The following is a 15,634-nucleotide window of genomic DNA, read 5'->3' on the forward strand; positions in this document are numbered from 1 at the left end:
ACTGAATCAGAAAATTGTCTTGTACGCACTTAAGAAATTCCTCTCCATCTACACCTTTAACAACACTTTGGCAGTCCCAGACGATGTTTGGAAAGTTAAAATCTCCTACCATAGCTATCCTATTATTCTTGCAGACAGCTGAGATCTCCTTACAAGTTTGTTTCTCAATTTACCTCTGACTATTAGAGGGGGGGGGGTCTATAATACAATCCCTATAAGGTGATCATCCCTTTCTTATTTCTCAGTTCCACCCAAATAACTTCCCTGGATGTATTTCCAGGAATATCCTCCCTCAGCACAGCTGTAATGCTATCCCTTATCAAAAATGCCACCCCTCCTCCTCTCTTGCCTCCCTTTCTATCTTTCCTGTAGCATTTGTATCCTGGAGCATTAAGCTGCCAGTCCTGCCCATCCCTGAGCCATGTTTCTGTAATTGCTATGATATCCCAGTCCCATGTTCCTAACCATGCCCTGAGTTGATCTGCCTTCCTTGTTAGACCCCTTGCATTGAAGTAAATGCAGTTTAATTTATTAGTCCTACCTTGTCCCTGCCTGCCCTAACTGTTTGACTCGCTTCTGTTCTCAACTGTACCAGTCTCAGGTTGATCTCTTTCCTCACTATCTCCCTGGGTCCCACCACCACACACACCCCCCTCCACCTTACTAGTTTAAATCCTTCCGAGCAGCTCCAGCAAATTTCCCTACCAGTATATTAGTCCCCTTCCAATTTAGGTGCAATCCGTCCTTCTTGTACAGGTCACTTCTACCCCAAAAGAGATTCCAATGATCCAAAAATGTGAATCCTTCTCCCATACACCAGCTCCTCAGCCATGCATTCATCTGCTCTATCCACCGATTCCTGCCCTCACTAGCTCGTAGCACTAGGTGTAATCCAGATATTACTACCCTTGAGGGCCTCCTTTTTAAATTTCTGCCTAACTCTCTCTGTAATCTCCCTTCAGAATCTCAACCTTTTCCCTTCCTGTGTCATTGGTTCCAATGTGGACAATGACCTCTTGCTGGCCCCTCTCCCCCATGAGAACATTCTGCACCCTCTCTGAGACATCCTTGATCCTGGCACCAGGGAAATAACACACCATTCTGCTTTTTCTCTGCTGGCCAGAAAAACGTCTGTCTGTACCTCTGACTACAGAATCCCCTAACACAATTGATCTCTTGGAAGCCGACGTACCCATTGTTGCATTAGAGCCAGTCTCCATACCAGAAACTTGGCTGTTTGTGCTATGTTCCCCTGAGAATCCATCAACCCCTACATTTTCCAAAACAACATACCTGTTTGAAATGGGTATAGCTTAAAAATGTGTTGCTGGAAAAGCGCAGCAGGTCAGGCAGCATCCAAGGAGCAGGAGAATCGACGTTTCGGGCACAAGCCCTTCTTCAGGAATGAAATGGGTATATCCACAAAAGACTCCTGGCTTAGGTGCCGACCTCTCTTGCCCTTCCTGGAGTTAACCCATCTGTGTGACTATATCTGAGACTTCCCTCCCTTCCTATAACTGCCATCCATCACATGCTGTTGTAAATTCCTCATCGATTGTATCTGTCTCTCCAACCGATCCACTCTATCTGAAAAGATTCGCATCTAACAGCATTTATGGCCGATATAATCCGCAGTAACCCTTAAACTCTCTTTAAACTCCCACCTCTGACAAGAAGTACATATCACTGCAAAGGCCATTTTTGCTCCTTCACAATCTACAGACCCAGAAAATAACACCGTCTTATTCCTCTACAAAACACTGCACCAGGTTAAATTAAGTGCTATGGCTTATATTTTAAGTTTAATCAAGAGACTTGTCTCCAAAAACATATAATCCCGAAAGAACCCACTGTACTCACTAATACAGCCTTTGTCTTGGACAGACTTAAAACAACAATTAACTTATCTGATTCTGTGTTGTGAACTTCGCCCAAACCGGTTCCTCCAAGATTAGTTGTGAAATTCACTGTTCATTAATCTTGGCAGTTTGTCACTGATTTGGTTTTTGTTAAGTACTATTGAATTGCATCCATTTCACACTCAATGCTGTACGTTGAGGACCTTTACCCTTCAGTAAATGCTGAGAAAAGGGAATAATGGAGGGGATTTTCCACAAAGTTCTTTGTCAGAATAAGGGCACAGTACATGGGAAATAGTACTTCCTTTAATTATTACTACTTTTAATTTTCATGGTAGCAAGTTTTAATGGAGATATAAGAGGAATTCTCCCTTTTCTTAGTGTTTCCATCTCACCTGGTGTTCCAAATTCTTTTGACTCAAATCCAGAACATTTTTGTTTCCATTTACATACATTTGACCTGTATATTTATAGGCCTCTCTTGCGGAACTGCATGTGGGTCAGTTTTGAATCTCTCAAACAAAAACCCACACTAGGGTTATAATCTGGAAACCTATGGTATTAGGAGGAACATAATGACATTGATATGAAATAGTCTCAGTGACAGAAGGTGGAAGGTGGACGCTGCTTTAGATTGGGAGGTAGTTTATAACATCGCTCACTGGGTTAATTTCAATTCATTGCTCTTTTTATGAACGATCCAGACTCTGGTAGATGGTGCAAAACTTAGCAAAGCAGTACTGTAAGTAGTGACAAGAATAATTCTAGGGTTCAGGCTGGTGAAATGGGCAGAAACATGGGTGATGGTGTTTACAGTTGAGAATTTTGAAATGGTGCTGTCTTTGTTCAGCATGCAGGACATCTCTGACTACCTGACTAATTGTCTTCGTGATGTTGAAATTTTCGTCAATGTTCTTTCCATAACTGAATTGGCAGTGCAGAATTTTTAAGTACTGTGTTCCGTTTCTCTAGTCTGTTCTGAATATTTGTGACTCAGAGTTAAATGTAATTTAGATGCACAAAATTGCTGTAGTAAGCTCAACTGTGATCCCTTCTGTCTCTCCCTATTTCTTGCTCTTCCTCTTGCTTCCCCTTTCCTTCATTTCCCCTGGACCACCTCAAAAAGAAAGTGGTAAACCTGCCAAGGAAGGATACCAGAGAGTACTCATCCCAGCAAAAATTAGCAGGTGGGAGAGGACAGGGGTCTTTAAATTGTGCCCATGTGCTTCTTGGCACACTCTGCCCCACCCCATGTGCACAAAATCTATTCTAATAATGAACTTGTTTGGTATCTTCAGTCAGTTTTGTTTGTGTATTAAAACGTGGCAGTGGATTTACAAATAGGTGTGTCTGCATTTCCAGTTATTTCCAATTTTAGTTGTGGCTAAAACTGTCTTGTTGAAGATTAGATTAGATAAGTGTATTAAAGGAATTGTTTTACAGGGTATGCGTATGATTAGAATTATTTGCTTGCATTGACAATTGGCACCAGCATGCCTTGGTGCAGCCACTTGCTTTGTTTCTGTATTCTATGTTCTGCATATTTCTAGTCTCTTCTGTAAGTACGAAGTGACAAGTGGGTCACTCCACCAGCACCTTTCTCTTTGATTTATATTGCCAAATAAATGCCATTTTGCCTACAGCTGTATGCATGTTGCTTACATCTTCTCTGTTCTTAGCAGCTGTGGCAACTTTTGTTCCTGGGTCAGATCCTACTTAGCTTTAGTGGACGTACTGTTCTCTCTTTTCTGATTATTGTTGGTAATCAGTTACTTACCCAAGAAAAACAGACAAACTGTACCTCAGTTCAGCATACACCACAATTTGAATGTCATTAAGAGGTAATCTGGATCACTAGCATCTAAGGATTCGTAGTAGTTATTGACAGTATCTTGCAGTGGGCTGATTTGCTTCTTTCACACTTTGAATGTGCCTTGATTTCAGGTGAAACTGGTCTTGGAAAGTCCACCTTAATGGACACCCTGTTCAACACCAGGTTCGAAGGTGACCCAGCAGTTCACAATCAGCCAGGAGTTCACATAAAGTCCAACAACTATGAACTACAAGAAAGTAATGTTCGCCTGAAGCTGTCCATCGTAAACAGCATGGGATTTGGAGACCAGATTAACAAGGAAGAAAGGTCAGAGACCACTTTCTCACACACTATTGTAATTTCTGTACCCTGATCTCTGCGCTGAAATGCAAGTCCCACTTTAGGACCACAATACTTAAGCTGACAGCAAGTGTAGCACAGTAGGACTGCTGAATTGACAGAAATGTGCTGCTTTTTGAATGCGAATTTAAGTGAGCACCTGTTCTGGTAGACTTAAAAAAAAATCAGAGGTGGTTTACATAGGACTGGTGGGAATGGCCTTGGAATGTGCAGGTAATAAGATTAGTTATAGTCAATAATTCAAGGAACTGAATGTTGATAAAATATTGAAATGGGCAAGAAAATTGTTAGCTTAAATTCCATGTCAATAAATGAGAAAGGTGATATTTTCAAAAATAGAAAAGCAATAATGATTGTTTTTGTGGGGGGGGGGGGGGGGCGTTGAGTTCATATCCCTCCAAACCCTTCCTATTCATATACTCTTTCACCCTAAACCTATGCCCTCTAGTTTTGGACACTCCCACACCGGGGAAAAGACCTTGACCTTATCCATGCCCCTCATGACTTTATAAACCTCTACAAGGTCACCCCTCGGCCACCAATGCTCTTTTTGGAAAATAGCCCCAGCTTATTCAGCCTCTTCAGATAGTTCAAACCCTCTACGCCTGGCAACATTAGTGAATCTTTTCTCAGTCAGTTTGTAAATTAAAACTGCGTCATCCGGTTCCACTACAACTTAATATTTTGATCCATCAGCGAATGTGACCAGTTTTACAAATTGGCTTTGTGGTCGGCAAACAGTCGCAAAGATCATCAATCTGCCCTACTCACACTATTCTCACTGTTGCCTGGATTAGGCAAGCTAACTAAGCATTGACTGGGGTCAGTAAAGAGATTGATGTCGGGATCTCTCTAGTCTGCACAGTTTGTTTTAATTCATTCAGTGGAAGTGGGTGTCACTGCCTGGGCCACCATTTGTTACTCGCCCCTAGTAGCCCTTGAGGGGGGTGGGGGGTGAACTGATTTCTTGAACTGCTGCAGTCCATTTACTGTGGGCGGCACGGTGGCACAGTGGTTAGCACTGCTGCCTCACAGCGCCTGAGACCCGGGTTCAATTCCCGCCTCAGGCGACTGACTGTGTGGAGTTTGCACGTTCTCCCCGTGTCTGCGTGGGTTTCCTCCGGGTGCTCCGGTTTCCTCCCACAGTCCAAAGATGTGCAGGCCAGGTGAATTGGCCATGCTAAATTGCCCATAGTGTTAGGTAAGGGGTAAATGTAGATGTAGGGGTATGGGTGGGTTACGCTTCGGCGGGGCGGTGTGGACTTGTTGGGCCGAAGGGCCTGTTTCCACACTGTAAGTAATCTAATCTAATCTAATCTAATCTAGACCCACAATGCCATTACAAAGTTCCAGGATTTTAAATCGGTAACACTGAAGGGTCAGCAATATAATTCAAAGAACTTGTTTTCATTTGTCACCTTGCATCTCTTTCAACATCTTAAAACATTTTACAGCTCTTCAGTTGCCTCGTGGTATCATTGCTAGACTATTTATCCAGACCTGGAATCAAATCCCACTTGGCAGAATATTGAATTTGAATTCCATAAAAAAAATTGAAATGAAGAGTCCAATGACCACTACAAAACTGCTGTTCTTTACCTGAAAAACCTATTTTGGTTGACTAATATTCTTTAGGGAAAGAAACTGCCATCTATACCTGGTATGGCCTACATGTGACTCCTGGCCTACATGTGACTCCTGACCCACAGCAACATGGTTGTCTTTTAGCTGCCTCCTGTGCAATTAGGGATTGCCAGTAAATGCTGGCCCAGCTAACTATACCAACCTCCCTGGAGTAAATTTTTCAAAATTTAAGTCTTCTGTTTTGTATCTCAAATGTGTATCAAACCACCTCCTCATTCTCCTCCGTTCTAATGAAAACAATTTCCTTTGGGGAAAAAAAAGTATTTCCACATGGTTGTGCTGTTCCTCCTAGGCAGTATCACAGGGAATCTGCTCTGGACCCTTTCAACTCGTCCCATAATACAAACCCAAAATCGCACAATTCAGTAATAATGGTCTTGGTGAGGTTTCACATAGGATTGCCGTTTTGTAGATTCACAGTTCCTTCAAAGTAGAGTCACAGGTGGACAGATAGAGAAAGTGGTATTCTTTACACCTTTATTGGGCAGGGTATTGAGTAGATAAGTCGGGAGGTCATGTTGGAGCTGTACATGACATTAGTAAGGCCACTTTTGGAATATTGCGTGCAATTCTGGTCTCCTTCCTATCAGAAGGATGTTGTGAAACCTGAAAAGGGTTCAAAAAAGATTGACAAGGATGTTGCCAGGGTTGGAGGATTTGAGCTAGAGGGAGAGGCTGGGGCTGTTTTCCCTGGAGCTTCGGAGGCTATGGGGTGACCTTTATAGAGGTTTATAAAATTATAAGGGGCGTAGATGGGACAATAGACAAGGTCCAGCATTTAAAAGGCATCTGGATGGGTATATAAATAGGAAGGGTTTAGAGAGAGATGCTGAAAATGTGTTGCTAGAAAAGCACAGCTGGTCAGGCAGCATCCAAGGAGCAGGAGAATTGACGCTTCGGGCATGACCCCTTCTTCAGGAATCTATTCTTACCTGAAGAAGCCTTCCTGAAGAAGGGCTCATGCCCGAAATGTCGATTCTCCTGCTCCTTGGATGCTGCCTGACCTGCTGCGCTTTTCCAGCAACACATTTTCAGCTCTGATCTCCAGCATCTGCAGTCCTCACTTTTTTCTTAGAGAGATATGCACCAAATGCTGGCAAATGGGACTAGATTTATTTAGGAAATATGGTCAGCATTGGGCACAGTCATCCTGTACTTTGCTCAAAAACTGCATGAATCCATGTAAGATTCAGTTAATTCATTTTTTAGATTAGCACCAGTCTAAACATCATGGCACAGACAGCATGCTAATATGCAATATATTATCAGGCCTGACACCAATTGTTAAAGTTCACCTGAGAATGTAACATTTTAAAAAAAGGTTTTGTGATTTACATATGAAAGAAGTGAAACTATCATGGTCATTCTAACAGATGAGAGCCTTAACAAACAATCAAGGTATTTTTCAATGTATAATTTCAGTTACATCAAACTGTAAACTTTTGCTATAAATTCAGTGTCTTACAATCTTATACCCCACAACTACTGATGAAGGTGCAGCCTTCCGAAAGCTAGTGCTTCCAATTAAACCTGTTGGACCATAACCTGGTGTTGTGATTTTTAACTTTGTACACCCCAGTCCAACACTGGCATCTCCAAATCATATAAATATTTACTGTGCATTACACAGACTTGTCTAGATTTGGAAGCTTCACCTTCTCAATGTCAATAGGGATGGGGCAGTAAGAGTGAGTTGAGCTAGTGATGGCCATATCTACAGAATTTTTCTTTTGGAAAAGGGGAAGTTCAATGAAGTATATAAAATATGAAGTAACACAGGAAGAATGCATCAGATTATTGCTGCAGAATTCCCAGCAAATAAAAACAATAAATACTAAATTTAGAACATCCTATAGGCTTATTCTAGTTTACTCAGTGTGTTAAATGTTTAAAATAATTTACCAAACACCCAAAAGAAGGTGACAATGTTAGTGCAGTTTCCAGTACAATGGGGTATTATGAGAGTTGTAGAATTATACAGTACAGTAGAGGCCCTTCAGCTGATTTGAGTCTGTACCACACTAAATCCACAATAGTGATACTTCCCAGCACTTGGTCCCATAACTTTGAACATTGTGACGTTTTGAGTGCTGGAGAAGTGATCATCATTACGTCCAATGGCCTCTTCCAATCATAAGCACAGGGGCTCAGTGATTAGCACTGCAGCTTCACAGCACCAGGGACCTGGGTGACTGTATGTGTGGAGTTTGCATATTCTCCCCCTGTTTGCACGAGTTTCCTCTGGGTGCTCTGGTTTCCTCCCACAGTCCAAAGATGTGCAGATTAGGTAACTTGGCCGTGCTAAATTGCCCATAGAGTTCAGGGATGTATAGGTTAGGTGCATAAGTCGGGGGAATGTAGAATAATAGGGTCGGGGAATCTATCTGGGTGGGATGAACTTCAGAGGGTCATGTGGATTTGTTAGTCCAAATGACCTGTTTCCACACTGTAGGGACTCAATGATAAGTTCCCTTGTCTTATCACATAACATTTTGTTAAGAGTATGAGAACATCCGAGCAATCATCTGTTCCTTGCTCCATGAAAGCAAGCTCACTTCCTCACCGGTAATTGAACTTCAGTTGGCAGCCTGGAGTATGGACCATTTGGGAGTAGCCAAGTTAAATTGTGCTCACCTCTGTCTCTGTCATGTGGGAGCCTTGAAAGGAAACGGAATGCTGGCTGTATGTTGCTGACTTGTGCCGGTCCAACACACTCTTGTTGACTGAGACATGACAGTGAGAGGAGCCAGCCCTGATGTAGCCTCCACTCTTCCTGGTGCACCACTGTTTGTTGTCTTCCCGTTTGGTCTTCCTTGTAAGTCAGCAGGAAATGTAATCGTTCCCTTTTTTTGTGCTCTTTCCAACTGAAAGATCAAATAAAAAGTTGTGACCTCTCATTCTGCAGCTACAAGTCTATCGTAGAGTTTATCGATGCTCAGTTTGAAGCCTACCTGCAGGAAGAGCTGAAGATCAAACGCACGCTGCACAACTACCATGACAGTCGGATCCATGTCTGCCTGTACTTCATCGCTCCCACTGGCCATTCTTTAAAGTCGCTCGATTTGGTGACCATGAAAAAATTGGACAGCAAGGTGAGGGGGAGCATCCTCATCACATTTGCAGATTAACATACCACAAACCTGTAATGACATAATCCCAGAATGTTTGCAGCTGTAGTGTCTGGACAGACCTTGTTTTTTGTTTTGAACAAAAGCGTATCAATTCTCCATCCCTCTGGCACTAGCCCTGAGCCCAAGGAGGATTATAAAACCCAAAGCCAGCAATTCCCACAATTACCACGTTCCCTCCCTTGTCAATCATTCTCATGATCAGAAACTAATAGTGCGAAGGTATTTCCAATTCTTCATATACCCTATGATCTTTTCAAATATCTCACTCTGCAAATATTACTTGTCAGATATGAATAAAAATTCTGTCTGACTCTCTTGCCCTGATGCCTGGATTTAACTCCTGTTCCCTTTGAATATTTTCCTGAGTAATAAACTGCCTGTCTTTCTCAAAGAGAACGAACAGCCCCCTCTCCTTAAGAACATCTCATCATTTTAACTTTCTGGTGCTGTTGTTGCCATGCACAATCTTTCAGAGCATTAGATTCCATGCAAAAACAGGCTATCATTAGTGATGTTGGAACCAATGCACTTTACCAGAACGCCTGAGTCCTTAGCAAGTTAAACTCAGACTTGACTTTGCACTCTACACCACTCGTCTCTCTTTTCAGGGAGGTGGCGATAAAGAGGTAATGTTACTGGACTATTAATCCAGAACACCAGGCACATGTTCTGGGCTTATGGGTTCAAATTCCAACCACTTTAGATTGTGAAATTTGTATTTCATCATAGAATTCCGACAGTGTGGAAGCAGGCCATTCGGCCCATTTGAGTCCACACTAACCCTCCAAAGAACATCCCACCCAGATCCACCCCATCATCCTATCCCTGTAACCTGGCATTTCCCAAGCTAATCTTACCCTGCACACCACTGGACACTGTGGGCAATTTAGTATGGGCAATCAACCTAACCTGCTCCATTTTGAACTGTGGGAGGAAACTGAGGCACCCGGAGGAAACCCATGCGGACACTGGGAGAATGTGTGCAAATTGCATACAGACAGTCGCCCTAGGGTGGAATTGAATTCTAGTTCCTGGTGCCATGAGGCAGCAGTTCTAACCACTGAGTCACTGTGTTGCACTTTTGATTTAAACATTTGACTTTTTTAAAAAAAGTTAATTTAAGAGCATACCTAGTGGTGACCATGTAAAAACCCATCTGGTTCACTAATGTTCTTTAGGGAAGGATATCTGACATCCTGGTCTGGCCAATGTGAAACTTCAGATCCACAGCAAAATGGGTGACTTTTAACTGTCTTCTGAAATGAAGTTAAGCAATTAGGGGAAGGCAATAAAATCCCATGAACCAATTTCTATTTTAAACAAAAAAGCAACTTGTGCATTCGATCACTATACCTGGACTGACTGAAGGATATAATCATGACTGTTGCACTGGGGTATAACCCTGCTTAAGTGACACGAAGGTAACAATTCTAACAAAGGCGTTGATTACTGTTCAAACTGAGCAACTGGGACACTGGAGGTGCTGTATTCCCTTTCCTGTGCCATATCCAAAAAGATCAGTTGACTGACTTGCTCCTGTTCATTTGGGGAGTGGTAGTTATTAAGTAATGTTGGCAGAGATCTTGGGAGAACTTCATTTGGGGTCTGTTGCCTATCGTGAAAGTGGCTCCAAGGCGAGAATAAATAAGTAATAGAAAATTTGGAGAGATGATTCCTGTGCCTCGTGGTTGATCAGTCATGTTATTTAGATAATGTTTGAAGTCCTACTAGTGCTTCCTGTTTGCTGCACTTTGTTCGTTGAGCTGATAGTCCATAATCTACATTCCAGATGGACGTGAAAACAATAACAATTTGATTGATATCCTAATTTCTCTCTCCTTCACTCTTGAGGTTATTTTGCCTTTCCAAAGAATGTGAGTGGCCTTTATGTGAAAGATCGCAAGCCGATTAACCAGAATGTTTGGAATGTGGGAATGAAAGCCAATTAAAACTGGCATGTACTGTCAACTTTAAACTCTTAACCTCATTATTTTGCATTGAATCTGCTGTTCTGAATCCCACTTTGTTTTTTTTTGCCAAAGTTAAATGTTTGTGTTTTTGAGATGAAGGATAGGGAATGGAATACCTTGGGTAACTCTGATAAGTCATAGTCGCACAGGGAATGCAGGTTAGACCACTTAGGGCTATGGGTCTGGTGTCCCACCTGATGAAGGGCTTTTGCCAGAAACGTCGATTTTCCTGCTCCTCCTCGGATGCTGCCTGACCTGCTGTGCTTTTCCAGCACCACTCTTGTCTAGACTCTGGTTTCCAGCATCTGCAGTCCTTGTTTTTACCTGTCCCATCTCTTTGACCTCTATCTCCTGTAAATGTAGGATTGAAGGGTGACTCCGACAGTTCCAACTTTTCCTTTACACTCACTGTCAGCACTAAGCATGTCCTCCAATACATAGGATTGTATCTACCTCCTATTTTAAGGTGTGTTCGACATTGCTTCCAATGTTAGCTCGCTTTTTCTGGTTCCTTGGAATGAAATTGTTATCTGGTTTGTGCGGGGTTGTAGGCTTTGAGCCCAACAAGATGGGTTTGGCTGTATGTGAAACAGTTTCTCTCACTGGAGAGAATTCTACCTAAAGAACTAAAACTGGAAGTTTTTTGCAAATCACTTTATCCAAATGACATCATGCTGTATCTTAATGACTGGGCTGTCAAAAAATTGGCAAAGGAGAGGGCAAATGTTGGGATACCATATTGGACTCTCTGCCTGCTACTGGGATTACCATTTCCCATTGGCATTGAAGCAAGAGCAGGCTGCCCACGTCTTTTACCAACCACCTAGACCTGGGGGCTTACCTTGAAGGGGATGCAGCAGAGACAACATGTCTAATTCATTTAGAGGTCGGTACTATCTCAGACATGAACAATCTCACTTTGGAGCATCATAAATGTCACTCTAGTGACCTGGTTGTTTTTGCCTTCTGCTGAGATAACAGAAAAGAGAGTTTGACCTGTTTGAGGAATGCAAGCCTCTATCAAACATTTAATACCTTCACTCAGAACATTTTGTTTTGCTAATTTTATTTAATCTGCCCACTGTAATCATTAACTGATGAGTTATCAGTGGAGCTCCAGGGTAACTCTACAGCATCATTCATAGGTGGACAGTGCATGTGTGAAATGTATAACACACAACCTGACTATTTGACTCAACTCAAGTAAAAAAGGAACAGCACTCTGAAAACTTGTGATTTCGAATAAACCCGTTGGACTATAATCTGGTGTCATGTGACTTCTCACCTTGTCAACCCCAGTCCAACACCAGCACTTCCACATCACAACTGATCTATGCCAGTGTTTGTGCTCTGTATGGTCCTCCAGATCCTCACTCTCATCAGCATATTGTAATATTCTTTCCCCTTGACTAACTTCCCCTTAAATACACCTTAGTTTTCTAAATTCCTCTTAAATATTTTTTAGGGTCGTGAGTCGCATATTCTCAGCACTCTTTTTAGTCCAGAGATTTCTCTTTATATTCTGCATTTATGAGTGATTTCTTATAACCCATAGTTTTGGATTGTCTGACAAGTGAAGACATCTGTACATCTGTCCTGCCAGACTGTTCATTCTTGTAGAGACCTTTTAGATTGATGTCACTTCTCAGCTGTGTTTTTCTGAAGTCTTTGTCTGTTTACATTTTGCAATGCTTGTATCCTCGGTCCTCCCAACTTTGGACTATGTCTGCGTTCCTATTCTCCCATTTTTGCCTCATCCAGAACTAAGTCTTAAGATGCTTCTTTATTGCATTAGGAAGTGCTGTTCAACTATTCCCACACTTAATTTAAGATGGAAAGACCAGAATAATGCAGAATTCCCTCTTTTCTCTTATTTCTACTTCCCGGCCTAAAATGTAAATTAAGAGTTCTATCATTAAGTGACCTGCCAGCGCTTGCCCTCATTGCTCAGTCCTTTGAGTATAATACAGGAGTTGGGAGATCATGTTGAGGTTGTGTCGGATATTGATGCACCCTGTTCTGGAGTACAGTGTTCAGTTCTGGTTACCCTGTTGGAGGAAGGATAGTATTAAGCTGGAGTGGGTTCAGAAGAGATTTACCAAGGTGTTGCCGGTTAAGGAAGGTTTGGGTTATAAAGAAAGGCTGGGATTTCTTTCACTGTAGCGAAGGACGTTGAGAGACTACCTTTATTGGAGTTTATGAAATAATGAGAGGTATTGATAAAGTTAATGATAGTCTTGAAATCCCCCGTCCTAGGGAAGTGGAAACTAAGGGACATTTTTAAGGTTAGAGGAGAGAGATTTTTTTTTTAAAAAAAAGACAGGCGAGGGAAATTTGTTTACACTGAGGGTGGTTTGCTTGTGGAATGAACTTCCTGTGGAAGTGGTGGATGTGGGTTCAGTTACAACATCTAAAAGCTATTTGGATAAGGACATGAATAGGAAATGTTTGAAGGGATATGGGCCAGGAGCAGGCAGGTGAGACTAGTTTAGTTTGGGATTATGATCAGCGTGGACTGGTTGGACCGAATCATCTGTTTCCATGATGTATGACTCTTAGGACTCTATTTCCATAGATTCCGGATTAGAACAGGATGATCCTTAATTGAAAGCAAAATGCAGGGGTTACTGGAAATCTGCAATAAAACAAAGTCCTGGAAAATATTCAGTGGCTCTGACAGCATCTGTGGAGAGGGGAGCAGAGTTTTAAATCCAGTGACTCTTTGAAACCAAAGAGGAGTCATACTGGACTCGAAACATTACCTTTGTTTCTGTCTCCACAATGCCTGCTGAGTTTCTCCAGCACTTTTTTTTTAAACTCCAGGTGACCCTGGTATTTCATTGTGGTGATAGATTCTTTTCTGACTGCTGACCTCACGCTCCTTCTTTCTCTCATCTCCTGACAAATTGTAACTGGGGAAGTTCACCTCCCTGTCTGTAACAAACTGCCATGGAAACATATACCTCTGACACTTCTTTTCATTTGCAGTACTTTTTACTTTGTGTACATATGACCTGAAAGGGTTGCATTGTGTAAACCCGTAAACTGTGTAAACCCATCATTTCCGCTGTGTTCTTCAGGTCAATATCATCCCAATCATTGCTAAAGCCGATTCCATCTCCAAGAATGAACTCCAGAAATTCAAGATCAAGATAATGAGTGAGTTGGTGAGCAATGGAGTGCAGATTTACCAGTTCCCAACAGATGATGAGACAGTAGCGGAGATCAACGGAACAATGAATGTGAGTTTTCTGGAGTTTTATTTTAATTTCAGACAGAATCAGAAATTGTCATCTGCCAAATTAATGCATCGTGCTCTGTCTATAAGTGAACATAGCACATATTCTGGCTCATAGGAAGAGGGTGGCAGAATAGAATTTGCCATTGAAGTGAAAATTTGGCAAGGGGCATATAAACTGGCATGTACCCAATCTAGTGCACTGTACATCATTTGATAAATTGGTAAAATGTTAGCATGCTAACTGCGTGAAGAAGTGATTTTGCTGCCAATATCTTGTGTAAGAGTTGTTGAAGACCGAAACTGGGCAGAATTCCGAACGTGTATCATAAACGCTGTGAACTGTTGATTGTTATGCTGTAGGCTTTCAATTTGTTTTAACTTGGGGTGTCAGAAATCATGACGAAGTTGAACAGAGTGCAGATTTAGTGATATGAAATTGTCAGTTAGGCTTTTAGCATGGGGCACATTCCCTGTCCTGGTAGACATGGAGCCATGCAGATTTTCAAGACCCGAAAGCAAATGCTGCAGATACTGGAAAAGTGAAATTCAGTGAAACGTGGGAAATCTGCTAATACTCAGCAAACCAGGCAGCATCTGTGGAGGAAGAAACAGAAATTAATTTTTCAGTCTGATGAACTTTAATCGAGAACCTCTATCCACAAATGCTACCATGAATTGCTGAGCATTTCTGGCATATTCTGAATTTGCAGCACAATTGATGCCACTTTTCGAAGTATCATATTTACCAACTTTATTGATTTGAAAGTCTCAACTTGCTACTCTGGGAGTTGAACGCTCAACCTCTGGGTTTCTTGGTTAAGCTTACACAACCACCCATTAAATTACTTGTGCCATTCAGTTATTCATTTATTCACTGCTCATTATTTTTCAGTCTATACAATCTGTCAGTTGTTTTACAATTTTGCAATATGGTAGTCATAAGTTGCACACATTGTGTATTAACAGCTTCCCCTCATGTTTACTATTGTTTTGAGTTGCTGGGCATTCTAATTTAGCTGTGGCCATCAACAGCAGCAGAATTGTACTCCAGCGCAATCTGCAACCTCATGGCCTGGCATATCTCCCACTCAACTATTAACGTCAAGCCAGGGGATCAACCCTGGTTCAATGGAGAGGATGTCAGGAGCGGCACCAGTCATACTTACAAATAGGTGTCAACCTGGTGAAGCTAGACAAACAAGACTACATCCTTGCCAAATAGCAAGTGATAGACAGAGCTAAGCAGTCCCACAGTTGGAGGATCGGATCTAAGCTCTGAAGTCCTGCCACATCCAGTCGTGAATAATGGTGGACAGTTAGATAACTCACTGAAACAGGAGGCTCCACAAATATCCTCATCCTTAGTAGTGAAAAAGCCCAGCCATCAGTGCAGAGGACAAGGCTGAAGCATTTGCACAATCTTCAGCTGGAAGTGCCGAGTGGATGATATATCTCTGTCTCCAGTGGTCCTCCAGAATCGTAGATACCAGTCTTCAGTCAATTCAGTTTACTCCGCATGATATCAACTGTTGGATGCACTGGATTAGATTAGATTACTTACAGTGTGGAAACAGGCCCTTCGGCCCAACAAGTCCACACTGACCCGCCGAAGCATA

The 15,634-nt window shown here is 42.1% G+C and overlaps 1 protein-coding gene across 3 annotated transcripts in view; it reads left to right on the forward strand.

Annotated features, from left to right (window-relative positions):
* Window positions 1–15,634, forward strand: part of LOC140496045 (septin-6) — an 83,582-nt gene that overhangs the window by 44,575 nt on the left and 23,373 nt on the right. For all 3 annotated transcript variants that reach the window (XM_072595516.1, XM_072595514.1, XM_072595513.1), the window contains exons 3-5: window positions 3,804–3,999; window positions 8,582–8,768; window positions 13,858–14,019. In XM_072595516.1, coding sequence (XP_072451617.1) covers window positions 3,804–3,999; window positions 8,582–8,768; window positions 13,858–14,019 — 545 coding nt within the window. The remainder of the gene's footprint in view (window positions 1–3,803; window positions 4,000–8,581; window positions 8,769–13,857; window positions 14,020–15,634) is intronic.

The sequence above is a fragment of the Chiloscyllium punctatum genome, chromosome 25 (assembly GCF_047496795.1).
Source record: "Chiloscyllium punctatum isolate Juve2018m chromosome 25, sChiPun1.3, whole genome shotgun sequence".
NCBI lineage: Eukaryota > Metazoa > Chordata > Chondrichthyes > Orectolobiformes > Hemiscylliidae > Chiloscyllium > Chiloscyllium punctatum.